This window comes from Ichthyophthirius multifiliis, assembly GCF_000220395.1.
Source record: "Ichthyophthirius multifiliis unplaced genomic scaffold scaff_1120509251063, whole genome shotgun sequence".
Classification (NCBI taxonomy): domain Eukaryota; phylum Ciliophora; class Oligohymenophorea; order Hymenostomatida; genus Ichthyophthirius; species Ichthyophthirius multifiliis.
The window spans coordinates 1-16492 of NW_004086239.1; the positions used below are offsets into that span (position 1 = coordinate 1).

Genomic DNA, 16492 nt, shown 5'->3' on the forward strand with positions numbered 1-16492 from the left:
TTTTATTTTATTTTATTTTATTTTATTTTCATATTATATTATTATTATTTGTATTATTTTTATTTAATATAATTTTTGTAACTATTTTTCTTATATTTATCTCTTAATTTTTAATATTTATAACTTAATTATATTTTTATAGATAGTCTTTTTAGAATATTTATTATTTAATAAATTTTAAAATATATTTTATTTTTATTAAATATAATTTATATAATTTTCAAGTATTTAAAATACTCTAAATATAAAATTACATAAATATTTAATAATATTTTAATGCTTTAAGTAATATCTAAATATTATTTTTTATTTTTTTTAATTTAATTATATTTTTTAAAAATTTAAAATTAAATGAAATAAAAATAAAATAATAATATTGTATATAAAATATATTATTATTTTTATTTTTTTTATTTTATATAATATTTATATTTTAAGTTATTAATTTTATTTACTTTAATTAATTTATAAACATTTTTCTCAAATAAATATATTAAGAATATAATTTTTTAAAATAGTATATTGTAATACATTTTATTTTTTTTAAGATTATTTAAATATGTATTTAATTATTTTTTAATTTATAAAATTATAATAAAGTATTTATAATTAAAAATAATTTTTATATTATTTTAAATATAATTATTATATATAAATTATTTTTCAAAATATAATTAAATTTATTATATAAAGATATATATATTATAGTATATTTATTAAAAAAATATTAATAAAAAATGTTTATTATAAAATGTTAGATTTTTAAATTATAATTTTCTAATTAAATATCTTATAATTATAAATAAAAGCTAAAATATTATATTAAATAAGGATATTTGTTACCTATTCCTCCTCAAATTTAAACTTTTTAATAGATAACTTAAAAATTATAAGAAAAAAGCGGTTTAGATATAAGCCACCAAATATTTAAATATAATACAATATAAAATTTTCAAGAATCAAATAAAGAAAAAGCATAAAAAATAAAGTATAAAGAAATTTAATAGATGAATGAGTATTTAAAAAAGTTTTAGTTTCCCAAAAAATAAAGTTATTTAAATATATATTATAAGGATTTAAATTAAAAAATGGGATAAAAACTAAATATTAAATAATTTCATTTATTATATAAAAAATTGAGTTTCAATGAAAAAATAGAAATTAAGGAAAAATACATAAGAATATAAGAAGAAAAATATAAATAATAAATTCTTGAATTCGAAAAACAAAATGTTTAAAATAAAATTCCAGTCAAAAAAATAACAGGAAAATAATTGTATTTCCAATAAAAATAAAAGGAAGAAATTAATTAAAGTTAAATTCGAAAAGATTACCTTAATCTAACTATAGAAGAAAAATTATAATATTAATGTGAAGCTGAAAAAATTTCAGAGTAATACAAGATTTAATTTTAATAATTTTTAGAAAAATTTCATATAACAGAAAAATAATTATAATAAATATAAAAATAAAAAATAAATAAAAGAAAATCAAACAAGTAAACAAATGAAAAATATCAAGAAGATTGAGATAAAATATATTAACTCATAAATATTAAAAAAATTAAAGTATAAATGATATTAATATATAAAATTTTACTTTATTATAATAGTTTTTTAAATAATTTTTTTTTTAAAGATTTATTATTTATGTAAATGTTTTTAAATAAATAAAAATTATAATAATTAAAAAAAAAAAAATTATATGTATATATAAATATATATATAATATAAATATATATTATATAATATATTAATATTAAAAAATTTATATGAACTAAAAAGATAACAATATTTTTTTTGAATAATAATAACTTAATTTATGTGGTCTGCATGTAGTTAATAACATTTTGTAAAAAAAGTTTATAATAAATAAGATTTTTAAGACATATGTTATTAATTATAACCAAGCTAATTTTCTTTTTTAAATAAGCACTAAAGTTTATTTGGAGGCAATTATGATATTCATGTTTTAGAAGTTGCTTTGTAAAATTAAGGATTATAATTATAATGGTTTGATATGAGAAAAGATGTTAAAAATGTGAATATAAAAGATTAAAATATATTCGGAATTATTATTAATATTTTAGATAAAGGATTTTTTACAAAAATTTTTAGAAGAAAGCATTGGTTTTGCCTTAAATTTATAAATGATAATATATATATTTTAAATTCTTAAGAATAAACCCCTATTTAATTAAACGAAACAAAATATTTTGAATTATTATAAGAAGTTTAATAAGAAAGAGGGTAAATTTTACTTGTAAAATAAATGAAATAATGAAATTAATATATATTCATTATATATATAAAAAAAACAATATTTATATAAAAAATAAATATTAAAATATAAACAAAATCAAAAATTTATATATATAACTATAATAGTATAAAAATTTGAATAATATTATATGTTATAAATACCAATATTTTAATAATAAAAGTTTATCATTTCATAGCTTCTTAATACTTCAATTTTTATTATTAATAAAATTATATTTCTTCCTCAAGTTATTTTATAGTATCCACTTATTTATTAACTTATTTTTACAAAATTATATATTCCTATTATATAAGATCTATATCTCTACTATATAAATCATTTTATTTTTTTAAGTTCCTTTATTCTTCATTTAATTATTAATTACTTTTACAAGCTAAAAAATATTAATGCTTAATATCTTTCATATTTTTATTGAATATTTCTTATTTAGCCTAAATACTTTTACTAATAAATTCAATAATATAATTCCAAATTTAAATAATAAAAAGACTATAGTTTTAAATACAATTCGCATCTTTTTAAATACACATATAAAATACTTACTAAATAATATTCCCAAATTCATCTTATATATTTTAAATAGTAATAATGTTTTAATAATTTAGACTTTCTTTAATAATATATCCTATATAATTTTCACATTCATCTTAAAGAATTTAAAAAACTTACTTTTCCATATCTTAAATGAAATTCTTGATTTAAATATGGTAAAAATTAAAGAGATTTTAAGCAATTTCGACATTAAATTTTCTCAAAGAAAAAAAATTATAAAAAGCAATATTTTTAGCCGAACATAATATTTTTTATAGATCTTATTAATAAATAAAATTCTTATTTCCTTTATATATATTTTACATTTCTTTCTTATATTTTTGCACACAAATATTATGAGTTCTAATATATTCATTTTCTAATAAAGTAAAAAAAGTCTTTTCTAAATCAAATTTAACGCCTTAATTTATATCTTCTACTAATATATTTAAATAATCAATTATCATAGTTTTTTTTACAAATACTCCTCTAAATTAAAATGCAGGTAAAGCTTTTTATATTATTTTTTTTCTTAAAGATATTACTTCCAGTTTGAAATCTTCATATATATTATTTTTCTATATCGTATTTTATGTTTTATCGTTATTTGGATGAGACATTACGAAAAGATCTTTTTTAAATAAAATATTTAAGAATCCTTCTCATTAATTTCTTTTGGGAATTATTTGCTTTATGGAATTATATTTCATCAAATAAAAACTATTCTAAATATTATTTTCCATTTAATAATTATCCGTCTATATTTATTAAATGGGCAAAATCTCTCATTATTAGAAAAAGCTTTGGCATTATATATTTAATTTCTTCTTTTTTCTCTACATTTTCTAATGTTATATATTTTTAAATTTCTAATAAACTATTTAATTAAATAAAACATTTCTAAGAAAGATAATCTGATTTTATATTTACTAAAAGAACATTAGATATTAAACATATTAAATAAAATAATTATTATTTTTATTTTTTTGTATTTATGTTTTCATTTAATTAACATTCTTTATTAAATTTAATATTTTCTATTTAATTAAAAAAAAAAAAAAAACCTAAAAAATATATTTCTGTATTTTCATTATTATCATAAATTGGTTCTGACCAAATACTTATTTCTAATTATTCAAAACTAGACTTAAACTTTTAAAATTAAATATGTAATAACTAAAAAAGCTTATTTATAATACTTTTGAATCATTTTCTTATAAATTTAATATATTATTCAAAAGAAAAGATTTTCCAGAAAACTTATCACCAATAATAGAAACAAACGAAATTTTATAATTATTATTACTTTTTCTAAAAAGCTATTTATTTAAAAAAAATATATATATATAAAATTTATAAATATAACCATTTTTTTTTATTTTATTTTTTTTTTGCTTATTTACAAAAATATAAAATTATTAAAAAATACATCAATAGCCTCTTATTTAAACTCCAATTTTTAGTTTATATCATTCCATTTGATTAATTCAATTTATTTTCCTAAACTAGAACTATAAATATCTAACTAATAATTTATATCATATTCAAAAAGTTTATTCTTTTCATTTTTCAAAACTGCTTTTTGATCTAATGTTTCATAAAGCATTTCTACTTTTTATTTTATTCCTACATTACTGATTTTCCTAATAAATCCCACATTATTTTCCTTTTTAATTATTTTTTCTATATAAAAGTTATCTTATATATCAGAAGTTGATTATTCATCAGGTAAATTCATGTCTATAAATTATTTATTTCTTTAATTTTAATTATTTGTCCTATCGTATTAATACATTATATCTTTTTTTATTTCATTTACTGAATTCGAAGGTAATTCATAATCATTTTAAGTATAGACTACTGATGAGGTTTCTAATTGATATTTTGGTAATTAAAGTTATTCATTTAAATTTATATTAAATATCTATTATTAATTTTTTCCGGAGTTACTCTTATTTAAATCAACTTTATTATTAAAATAACTTTAACTGGTATTTTAAGGAGAAGTGTTGATTTCATTATAAAATTAAGAACCATTTATATTTAAATTTTAAATACTATATGTAAAACTTTAATTGTTATTTTTATTATCCGATTCTGATTAAAATTATTACATTTTATATATTTAAATTATATAAAAAAAGTCTTTTTTTGTATAAATAATAAGTAAATTTAATATTTTGAAAAATTTAATTAAAAGTATTCAAAAATCTATATGATTAAATTTAAAGATTACTAAAAATTTATTAATTAATTATTTTAATTTAATATATGTATATATAATATAAATAAATTTTATATATATAATTAGAATTGATAAATTTATATAAAACTTTTAAAAAATATATAAAAAAAAAAATTAATTATATATTATATTATATATAAATAAAAAACTATTTAAATTTATAAATATACAATTTTAAATTAAAGGAAATAAAATTTTATTAAAAAAAAAATTTTTTTTTTTAATATATATCTAATGTATTATATTTAATAGTTAAAAAATAAAAAAAATATATAAAAATAAACAAATACTATTTATATATATATAGATTTATAAAATGATTAATTTAATAATTTTTATTTATAAAAAAAAAATATAATAAAATATTATGAATAATATTATACATGATATTTTTTTTCAAATAATTCTAAATATTTAAGCTAAATATATTTTTTTTTGTTATTAAAAAATTATTAAAATTAAAAAAAATTAAATAATATATATATATATATATATATATATTAATATAAATATTTAAATATATTATAATATATATATATATATATTATTTATTTTAAAAATAAATATTTTTTTATTACTAATAAAATTATCTTTTTAATCCTAATATTTTTATGTTCTTTATATTTTTAAGCTTTTATTTTAAAATTTAATTAAATTTAATATATATACGATTATATATTAAATTATTATACACATGGTACATAATTTTTTATAAATTATTTATCAATAATATATAAATTTTTATTTCGCTAATACATGTAAAATATTTTTATAATGTGTTTTTTTTTATTCATTATAACTAATTTATTTTAATTAAATAATTTTTTCTTTCTTCAATTTATTAATCTATAATTTATATTTTATTATATAATGATTCCATTCTTTTTTATATTTTTTTTTTCTCCTCTTCTTATTTTAAATTTTAATTTATCATTTTATATTATTTAAAAACATATTTTTCTGTATTTCCTTCAATCTCTTTTGCTATTTCTAAAAATTAATTTATTGCGCATTAATTAATTTGTTTTCTAATAATAAATCCTCTTATTAAGGCTTAAATTCTTTTAATTTATTCATTATAATTGTTTGAAGCCATAAAATACAAAAAAATTTAAAAATTTTAATGTTTCTTTTTTAAAAAAGATTAAAATAAATTAATAATTATTTAATACATATCATATTTTTTATTATAAAAAAAAAAAAAATATTTAAATAATAAAAAAAAATGTTTTGATAAAAAATTTTATTTCAAAGTTTTTTTTAAGTCTTTCAAATTCATTTACTTACTTATCCATATTTTTTATTAATTATACTAGAAAACCCTGAAAAATAATACATTTATTATTATTACTATTTATATGTATTGCTTTCTTCCAAAATAAGATTTTATTAGTCTAATTATCCACTTTTATAAAGAACATCTAAATCTTTATGATTTTCAACCGCAATAATTTAATCTTAAGAAATAGTTTTATTATTAAATTTAATAGTATTTTTAATATCTTTATCCTAATCATCTTCTTTCTGAATTTAAAATTAAGTAAATAACATAACAATTACACTAATAGGAATAATATAAATATAAGCATCCATAACTAAAATAATAGTAAGGCAAGAGTTAATTTAATTATTATAAGTAGAAGAAAAATAAAAAACCATTAAATAGGAAATAAAAAATATTCCTAAAACAATACTATTGGCAAATTATAGACTTTTATATTTTTCAAAGAAATCCATTTTACATAAAAACGTCATCATATTTAAAAAACTGAAAAAAACTAAACATATCAAATTCGTAAATATTATAGTATATATAACTCCCGAATATAAGTTTCCACATTTGCTAAAATCTTCCGAAATTAATAATATAAATGCAAAAACTGTATTCGAGCATATATTTATTTATCTTAATAATGTTTCTTTTTAGAAAAATACCAATATTAATATTTCTAATTCCTTTTTTAATTATATATATAAGAATATTTTAATAAATATTTCCATTATTTTCTCAGTATTCGATTTCGATAGTTCTATTAATGTATATATTATGCTTGTAAAAAAAAAAAAAATATTGAATCCATATGTTATATAGAATTCTAAGCGAGCAAATTAACGTTTAGAATTAATATATAGTAAAGATATAATGTTTAATATGATATATATTATTGATCCGCTTTAAAGAAATAAAAAAAAGTATTTGTTATCGTTATTTGTATTGTATTAAAGTGCACATTTAGTAAGTATTATAGTATATATAGAATTTTTTATATATTATACAAATATGTTTGTCAAATATATTTTGAAAGCATCCTTTTAATTTGTTAACATTTTTATTTTTTTTAAGAAATTTATTTTAATTTTTTTTATTTATTTTTTAATAAAAAATATTAATAAATATATATATATATAAATATTTTATTTTTATTATATATATAAATATATTTAGAATTTTTTTTTATTTTAATTTTTTTGTTTTATATATATATGTAAAAAATAAATAAATAACATAATTTTTTTTTTTTTTTTTCATTAATTTTTTTTATAATCTTCAAAAGTTGATTTATAAAGCATTTCTTAATGATATACACTATCTTATTCCCTTCTTTTTTTAGCTAAAATCTAAGATTTTTATAATATAATAGGCTTAAAAAGTGGTTAAAATAAATTTTATAATTAAAGTTTTTTTTTTTGTAATCTTTCATGATCTTTAAGTAATCTATCTTCGATTTTCTCATTTTTATTATAATAGGAAGTATCATTAAATTAAAAAGAATGATTTATTTTCGGTCTAAAAGTATTTTCTTACATATTTTTTAATTATTACATATTTTAATGTAAGCTTATTTTTTAAGACTTTTATTTTAACCATTTTTATTAGTTTTCATAAAAATTTTTACTAGTTCTATTTGTTAAAGGTTTTTTTTTTTCATTTATTTTTGGTTTAAAAGTACAATCTTTTAAAGCTTCTTTTTCTTCTTTTTCAAGTTTTTGTTTTAAAAGAAATTCCCTTTATTCCTATCTTTATTTAACCATTTCTATGCATATTTTATATAATTTTTCACGTTTTTTTCTCTCTTTTTATTTCTTTTATTACTCTTCTTCTTCTTCTTATTATGATTATTGCTTTAATAATTGTTTATATTAATCCATTAATTTATTAGCGTCTTATTTTATGATTTTTATATTCTCACTTATCTTTAAATCATCTTATTCAGTTGATGAATAAGAATAGTTTTATGAAAAATTATTGTTTGATGCATTATTATCTTTTTATAATAAGTTTTCTTAATAAAATGATGATGATTATTATATATTCTCATTCTCATCAAAATCTGTATTTTTTGCAAAACTTACCTATTTCTAGTATTAATTTATATTTTCATTTAAATTCAAATATTATTATCCATTTAAATCTTCTTTGGTGCTTTAATAATCATATTCTATTTGATTATCATTTGAAAGATTTTCTTATAGAATTGTTTTAAATGTAATAAATCCTTACTCTTTTATTTTTTAATTTAATAATCGGTTAAGTTTAAAGTATTTAAATTGGGAGTTTCTTCTTTTCCATAAATATTAAGTTCGTCTTTTATTGCTTCGAAAAGTTATTCATAAATAAATTGTTCGTTATTTTCGTTCATTTTCTTTTCAATTTATAAAATTTTATTTTTAAAATATTTTGTTATTTTATTACTATTATTTTAATTATATTAATAATAATAAAAATAAAATATATATTTATATATGGTATAAATTAATATGAGAAAAAAAATAAAAAAATTTAATAAAAATTAGGTTTAAATAATAAATTTTTTTTCCTATAAAAAAAAAAAAGAGAATGAAAACAAAACCTCTTTTTCTTTTTTACAAATATACTTATAAATCTGCATTATATTTTTTTTTTTAAAAAAAAAAAAAAACATAAAAAAAAAAAAAATCCTTTTAAAAAAAAAAGAAAAAGAGCAAAAAAAAGGGTTTAAAAATTCCATCCTCTTTTAAAATTTTCTATATAAAAAATAACAAAAAATTCTTTCATTTTTTTTCTTAGCCTTCTTAGCATCTTTCTTACCAGCACCACCCTTATCACCACCTTCAACAGCACCAACATTCTTAGCTTCTTATCTTTTCTTTAATTCTTCAAGGTTCTTTTTGGCAGTTTCAGCATCAATCTTAAGAGTGAGATGACATTTTCCACAATAATGTCTATCGTAGTGTTTTGCCATGAAAATACCGGGTCCACATTTAGGGCAATTTTTTTATCTTAAAGTTACTTTGCCGCTTCCGTCAACATTGTAATAATTTAAAGCCCCACATTTTGTTGCTTTATGTTTATGTTGAGATTTTTTCTTACTGGAGTAAGATTTTTTTTTCTTCTTTTTCTTACCACCCAATAATTTTAAGGACAAATAATAAGTGGAATCATCTATTATTTTTTGAGTGTTTGGAGCAATACATCCGTTTTATACCAATGTCAACATATCAACTTGAAGACCCATCTCTAAAGAAATTTAGGCCTTCAATTCGCTTACGTTATCACTGGATTATATTGAGTAGAAACGAGTCTACCCATCCAGCATACATACTTAAGCTTACATTATTTTTTTTTTATTTTTTTTTTATTTTTAAATTAAAAAATTTAATATATATATTTTTTTATTTTTTTATATATATTTAGAAGATGGTATGGGGGAAGGAAATACAAATGTCTTTTTTTTTTTTTAAAGATATTTTATTTTTTTTAACTCTTATTTAATATTAACCCTTTATATTTTATTTTTTATCGATTTATATTAGTTTTTTTTTTTTTAGTTTTTTTTAAGATTAATTAATTTCATACAAATATTTTATTTTTTTTATTTTTAAAATATAATATTTAAGTTTATTATTTTTTTTTTTTATTAAAATAATATTAAAACAGATATTCTTTAATAATTTATTATATATTAAAATAAATATTTCAAACAAAAAATTTTAGAGCATTTTTTACGTTTTTAATAGATCAAAATAAATACATAATAAATATTTATACAAAAAAATATTCAAATTTTTATAACTAAATAAGATTTGATAGTCTTTGTTTAACTATGTTTAAGTTATATTATATATATTCAGTAAATATAAACCATAACTATAATAATATCATAATAAACCTTAATTTAATTGGATTCAACTCTTTTTTATTTATTAAAAAAAATAGCAAAAATAAACATAATTATCTACTAAAGTAACATATTTTTAAAATATATCATATCTAACTATATTTCTTATAGTATAAAAAACTTTTTATATTGTTTTTTATTAAAAATTGTATAAAAAAATTAGAATATTAAATTTATAAATATTTATATAAAAAAATACTTTATGAATTCTTACTCTCTTTTATAACCGGTAATATTAACTCTATCTCTAACTGAAATAATAGTATTAATTATAGAAAATCCCATATTAACAGAATTTCTAGATTCATAATATTAAAAATATATTAATATTATTCCATTCCAAATTATAAAATAGCATTTTTTTTTTTAAACAAAAAAAAAAAATTATTAAATATATTAAATTAATAAAAATCAATATGAAATTCTCTTGAAATTTTAATAATATTTTCTGATTTATATTTATTAAATTAAATATATAAATTCGGCAATATCAACTAAAAAAAAAGTAACATCTTGAAGAATTTTTATAATTTTTTTTATTTTTTGTTTGTGTTAAAAGAACTTAGTTTAAATATTAGATATATTAGTGATTATTTTTTCGATACTTTTTAAAATCGGAATTAAATAATTAATTATAATTTTCAATTGACATTTTTTATATATAACGTCTTATAGTTTAAATATAATAAAGTAGCATATATAATAAGAAAAATTAAATAAAAGAAATATTTTAAGTGAAAAATAATTAGAAAAAATTTTTAACTTTCAAATCTTTAAAAATAATATATTAGGAATAAAAAAAAAAAAAATTAAATGTAAAAATTTTATTAATTCAATATTTGTAAAATTATATCATTAATATTAATAGTACATTATGATATGAAAATAAAAACGTGATAAATACATATGTAATGAAATGTAATGAAACTTAAAATAGTTTATTATATAATTTTTATATTAGTCTTTATAGTTATATATGATAAATATAATTTATAAATAATGAAATAAATTTTTATTATAAAATAAAAATAAGGTATTTTTAGTATAAACAATTAAACGTAAAATGAATAAGAAGAGTTGTAAAAAATATCATAAAATGATTTTAATATAATAAGTATTAGCAAAATTATAAAAAATAAAATAAAAAAATGATATGAATTAAAAGAGAATAAAAAAAAAAAAAATTTAGTAAAAAATATATTATAAATTAAAAAAAAATTAATAATAAATAATAATAATAATAATAATAATAATAATAATAATTATTTATTTTTATTGTAAAATTAAAAATTTATTCTTAAAATTAGATAATTAGATTTAACAATTTAAATAATTACAAAAAATATTTTTTTAATTAATTTATATAATTTTTAAAAAATAAATAAAAAGATTAAAAAAAATAAACAAAATCAATATATTAAAATAAAAAAAATAAATAATGTAAAAAGAAACATAATCCGACTAAACATTTGACACATATATAAATCAAAATTAACAAATAAAAATTCCTGTTTTAGACACCTTAAATAAATCAAAACCAACCCACAAACTAAAATATTTAATAGTTATATTTAGTAATTTTACTCTAATGGGTGCTTATTTTTATTTGATTCTCCAATAGGTATTCATGATCAAGTCCGTGATCGTTTCAAAGATCATTTAAATACTAATAATGATACTTTTGAGTTATACTATAGTATATTATATGGTTGTTTTGCTTGGCCAAATATTATTCTTCCTTTCTTAATGGGTTTTTTAGCTGATAAAATAGGATGTAGAAAAGTATTATTTAGTCTAACTTTATGCCTATTTATAGGTTCTATATTATTTTATTTAGGATATTCATAATATTCATTTACCTTAATGATAATTGGAAGATCAATAATAGGAATATGCATAGGCTCAATATATTCTATGTTAAGTTATTTCCTAAGCCAATATTTCCTTGGGGGATATTTATCGGTAGTTTTATCCATATTACTTGGTTTAGGCAATTTATTTGACAGTATAAATATATCAACATCTCCCTTTATAATAGAATAATATTCAACTGAAAAATTGTTGATTTTAAATATAATAATAGCCCTATTAAGCTTCCTTAGCTGTATAATATTAATTATTTTAGATAGATAAATCGAAAATTAAATCAAAAAAAATTAATTATTTGAATAAGATATACCTACTCTGACTTTAATTGATCTCTTTAAATAAATAAAACAACTACCTAAAATATATTGGCTTTGCTTTTCCTATACAGTATTATCACTTTGGAGTATACTCCCTTTTTTCGGTAATTCTGCCAATATATTTTCGGAAAATTACTATAAAAATGATCCTAATAAATCTCAAAAAAGTGCATTTATAGCCTCTTTATTATGGTTTTTAGCTCTCCCATTAGGTTGTTTTATGGGATATATACTTGATAGATATGGACATAGATCCAAATTCTCTATTTTGGCAGGAATATTATCCACTATAGCAAATTTTTTAGTATTTAACGTGCATCCTTTAATTCCTATATGTCTCATGAGTCTGTCTTATTCAATTTTTATGACCACTTACTGGAGTTAAATATCTTATATTGTACCTGAAGTATTAGTTGGAAGGGCTTACGGGCTAGTAATGACAGGAAAGTTTACAGGATTGGCTGGTATAAGTGCTCTTATTGGTGTTATGAGAAGCTCTACGGGTACTTATATGTATTCATAAGAATTATTAAGCTTTATAGGATTTATGACATGTTTTATATCTACTTATATTTATTATTTTGATAAAAAAAAATTGTTTGGACTTGAAAAACCTAAAGTTAAATAATGAATGAAAATTAATTTTTTTTTTATTTTTTGTAATTTTTAAATTCTTTATATTTAAAGTTTTTATTATATATGAGTTATTCTTTTTATAAATAAATAAAAAAAAATAATGAATTTAATTAATATTTATAATTTTGTAAAAAAATAATTAAATAATAATATTAAAATGATATAAAAAAATATTTTGTAAAATAAAATGAAAAAGAAAGAATAAAGAAATTATAATTAATAAATAAAAAAATTTAAAAAAAATAAATATAAAAATAATAGAATTGAAATTATTTTAATATAAAAAACAAATATTTAAAAAGCAATTAATAAAAAATTAAAAAAGTATTTAAATATGAAAAATATAAATATAAATATATATTTATTATATATATATATATATATTTTATCATATTTATATAATAAAATTAAAATAATATTTTATTTATCTATTGCTTTTTATTTATATTTTTTTTATCTTTATTATATTATTTTTATTTTGCTACGTGTACAAAATTAATGCTCTCATCAAAGTTTTTTTTTTTTCTATTTTTATATTATATATTTATAAAAAATAATTATTCTAAAATAATAAAAAATAAAAAAATTAATTAATTTATATAGATATATATACTTATATATTTTTATAAATATTTATAAATTTTTAAAAAATATACATGAACTTTTTTATTTTAATAACTTTAATATTTATTTATTTTTAGATATTCATATGTTTTTAAGTTCCAGGAATTTCCACAAATGTAAAAATAAAAATATAATATAAACTAAAAAACATAGAAATTTATGGAAGGACAAGATTTATAGGTATTAGTATCAGAATTAAGATCATTAGAAACACAACTTTCATATAGTTTTAGCGATTTAGAATTTTGTTCTACTGAAAGTTAAGACTAAGAATCACTTGCAGAAATATTATTAGGCGAAAAAAAAGAATTAATAAAATTTGATATGAAAGTAAAAAAGCAAATAAAATTAAATGTATAATTCTAAAAATTATATATAATAAAAAAGTTTTAAAAAAACGAAGAATGTAAAGTACTATGCAATAAAAAATTTAATTAAAAAGAAATAGAAAATATAATATGGCTTATTGATAGAAATTATAAATATGATTTGTATAAAAAATAAATATATATATATACAAATATAAATATAAATATATATATAATTAAATATATATATATATATATATATATATATATTTATATATTTATATTTAATAATATATAATTGTTCAATTAATTATAGTATAATTGATAATTTACCTGCATTAACAATTTTAAAATAAGATCCTGATTTAGAAGATGAACTTGATGAAAATGTGTAAAAAATTTAAGGAACTCCTATAGGTTTAAAAGCCGTAAAATAAAAAAAAATACAAATAAAAAAATACATTAAAAAAATATTAAAAAAAAGCTATAAGATAAAGATTTTTATAAAATATATAACCATTTCAACTTCACAATAGAATATAATGAAAATACTAAACATATTGTAGGTTTTTAAGTAAACCCATAATTTCGAGGCTATTAAAATATCGACAATAAAATATATTCAATTTGTGAAAAACTTCATAAGGAAGATTCTAAATAATAATCAAGTGAATATTTAACTTTAGATGATTACGAAAAAACAGAATTTTTCTTTACTTATTCATATTAATTTAAAAAATCCAACAAACCATTAGCATCTAGATGGGATTTATATAAATAACAAGACGAAGAATAAGTACATTGGAGCAGTATAGTGAATTCTTTTATAATAAATTCATCCTTATCATTAATAATATACGTAATACTTCGAAGAATACTTTCCAAAGACATTTCCAAATATTAAGAAATTAACCAAAAAAACGATTAAGAAGATGATATGGGTTGGAAACAAGTCAAATCAGACGTATTTAGACCTCCAGGTAATCCTATAGTATTATCTTCATTAGTAGGAGTAGGAATATAAATCGTAATAATGTTAACTTTTACAATTTTATTTATTTCAATTTAATATTCTTTTGAATAATACCGAACTAGTGATTTCTTAAGTGTTCTTATAATTCTTTATATTATAACTGGTTTTATAGCTGGATACTATAGTGCTAGATTTTACAAAATGATGAATGTAAAATTTATTTTAAAAAATAAATATGGAAAATAAAAAAGGGTGTTTATTGGCTTAGATCTACTGTTTTAACGGCATTTTTATTACCTGGAATTGTTAGTTTAGTATATATGGGCATTGATTTCAGTCTTATTTTAGAAGAGTCATTAAATACAATCGGGTTTACTACTATTATTTAATTATTCTTCTTTTGGTTTATTATTTAGATTCCTTTAGTATTCTTAGGATCTATTATTGGCTTCAAAAGACCTAAATTTGAACATATTTGTGGTGTAAATCCTGTACCTTTATATATATCTCCATAGCCTAAGTATTTAAGTAGAAACTTTTTATGTATTATTGGAGGCTTACTTCCTTTTGGGTATTTTTTTAGAATATCTTTTAATTTTTTTTTTTTTTTATTAAAAAGATCTATTTTGTTTGAATTATCATATATAGTTGATTCTATTTGGAATAATTAATTTTACTATTTGTTTGGATTTTTGTTACTTGTGGTATTTTTGTTATTAATAACATGTGCTGAAATATCAATTTTATTGACATATTTATAATTAAATAAGTAAAAATATATTATCAATTAATATATATATAAATTTATTTATATAAATTAAAAGTGGAAATCATAAATGGTGGTGGAACTCGTTTTATTGTACTGGATTTTGTGGAGTTTATGTTTATTGTTATTGCTTTTTTTACTGGCTTTTTTATTTAAATATTACTAGATTATCATCTACTTTAATGTATTTTGGAACAATGGGAATTATTAGTTTTGGAATTTTCTTGTTTTGTGGTTCTATAGGGTTTGTTTCATCTTTATTATTTGTAAGATATATATATTCTCAAATTAAAGCAGATTGAAACAAACAAAAAGTAAAATAATATATATATATTAATTTTACATGATATTTAAAAAGATAAAATATAATAAACTTTTTAAAATAATTTTAGATTTTTTTGTTTTTCTGTATTTTTTTCTATTAAGAATTAATTAATATATATGTGTATAATTTTTTTTTTTAAATAAAATATAAATATAATATTTGATAATTTTAATATAATTTTTTTTATAATATTTCAATTTTTTTATTATTATTAAACCCATTTTATTAATGCACTATATAAATTAGCACTTCCTTATAAAAAAAAAAATATTATTCATTAATAATTTACTATTTATAAATAATAATAATACCATCATAAGTTATCATAAATTCACTTGCGTCAAGTCCTAAAGATATAAGTACTGCTGCCCCTTCTTCAGAATTTAAAGCTTTTTCAAAAGATTCAACGGCTTATTAAAATTAAGGGGATCTTAAATTTTCTCTTAAACCCTATAA

General features: G+C 15.9%; 3 protein-coding genes across 3 annotated transcripts, besides 20 other annotated features; 2 read left to right on the plus strand and 1 right to left on the minus strand. All coding sequences in view use genetic code 6, as the record gives it.

Moving 5' to 3' along the window:
• Positions 1-65: a microsatellite.
• A 561-nt stretch (positions 66-626) lies between these two features.
• Positions 627-677: a microsatellite.
• Positions 678-1701: 1024 nt separating this feature from the next.
• Positions 1702-1753: a microsatellite.
• Positions 1708-1759: a microsatellite.
• A 3007-nt stretch (positions 1760-4766) lies between these two features.
• Positions 4767-4801: a microsatellite.
• Positions 4802-5156: 355 nt separating this feature from the next.
• Positions 5157-5222: a microsatellite.
• A 277-nt stretch (positions 5223-5499) lies between these two features.
• Positions 5500-5532: a microsatellite.
• A 2-nt stretch (positions 5533-5534) lies between these two features.
• Positions 5535-5604: a microsatellite.
• A 640-nt stretch (positions 5605-6244) lies between these two features.
• Positions 6245-6300: a microsatellite.
• A 1311-nt stretch (positions 6301-7611) lies between these two features.
• On the plus strand, positions 7612-8563 carry IMG5_136630 (hypothetical protein; the record flags this gene model as incomplete). The annotated part of the gene is made up of 1 exon (XM_004031804.1): positions 7612-8563. A coding segment is annotated over one exon (624 nt), but the record flags the coding sequence as incomplete, so codon positions are not given.
• IMG5_136640 (ubiquitin extension protein, putative) lies at positions 8385-9654 on the minus strand (the record flags this gene model as incomplete). Its single annotated transcript, XM_004031805.1, has 2 exons — positions 8385-8413; positions 9081-9654. The coding sequence occupies 2 exons, from the start codon at positions 9652-9654 to the stop codon at positions 8385-8387; spliced, it is 603 nt and encodes a 200-aa protein (XP_004031853.1).
• Positions 9654-9683: a microsatellite.
• A 1754-nt stretch (positions 9684-11437) lies between these two features.
• Positions 11438-11481: a microsatellite.
• A 109-nt stretch (positions 11482-11590) lies between these two features.
• Positions 11591-11657: a microsatellite.
• Positions 11614-11676: a microsatellite.
• Positions 11677-13381: 1705 nt separating this feature from the next.
• Positions 13382-13424: a microsatellite.
• Positions 13425-13477: 53 nt separating this feature from the next.
• Positions 13478-13517: a microsatellite.
• Positions 13518-13644: 127 nt separating this feature from the next.
• Positions 13645-13686: a microsatellite.
• A 6-nt stretch (positions 13687-13692) lies between these two features.
• IMG5_136650 (hypothetical protein) lies at positions 13693-16013 on the plus strand (the record flags this gene model as incomplete). The annotated part of the gene is made up of 7 exons (XM_004031806.1): positions 13693-13994; positions 14052-14155; positions 14289-14400; positions 14457-14952; positions 15381-15516; positions 15565-15714; positions 15770-16013. The coding sequence occupies exons 1-7, from the start codon at positions 13779-13781 to the stop codon at positions 16011-16013; spliced, it is 1458 nt and encodes a 485-aa protein (XP_004031854.1). The 5' UTR covers positions 13693-13778.
• Positions 14143-14225: a microsatellite.
• Positions 14169-14269: a microsatellite.
• Positions 14410-14445: a microsatellite.
• Positions 14410-14454: a microsatellite.
• Positions 16014-16492: the final 479 nt, after the last annotated feature.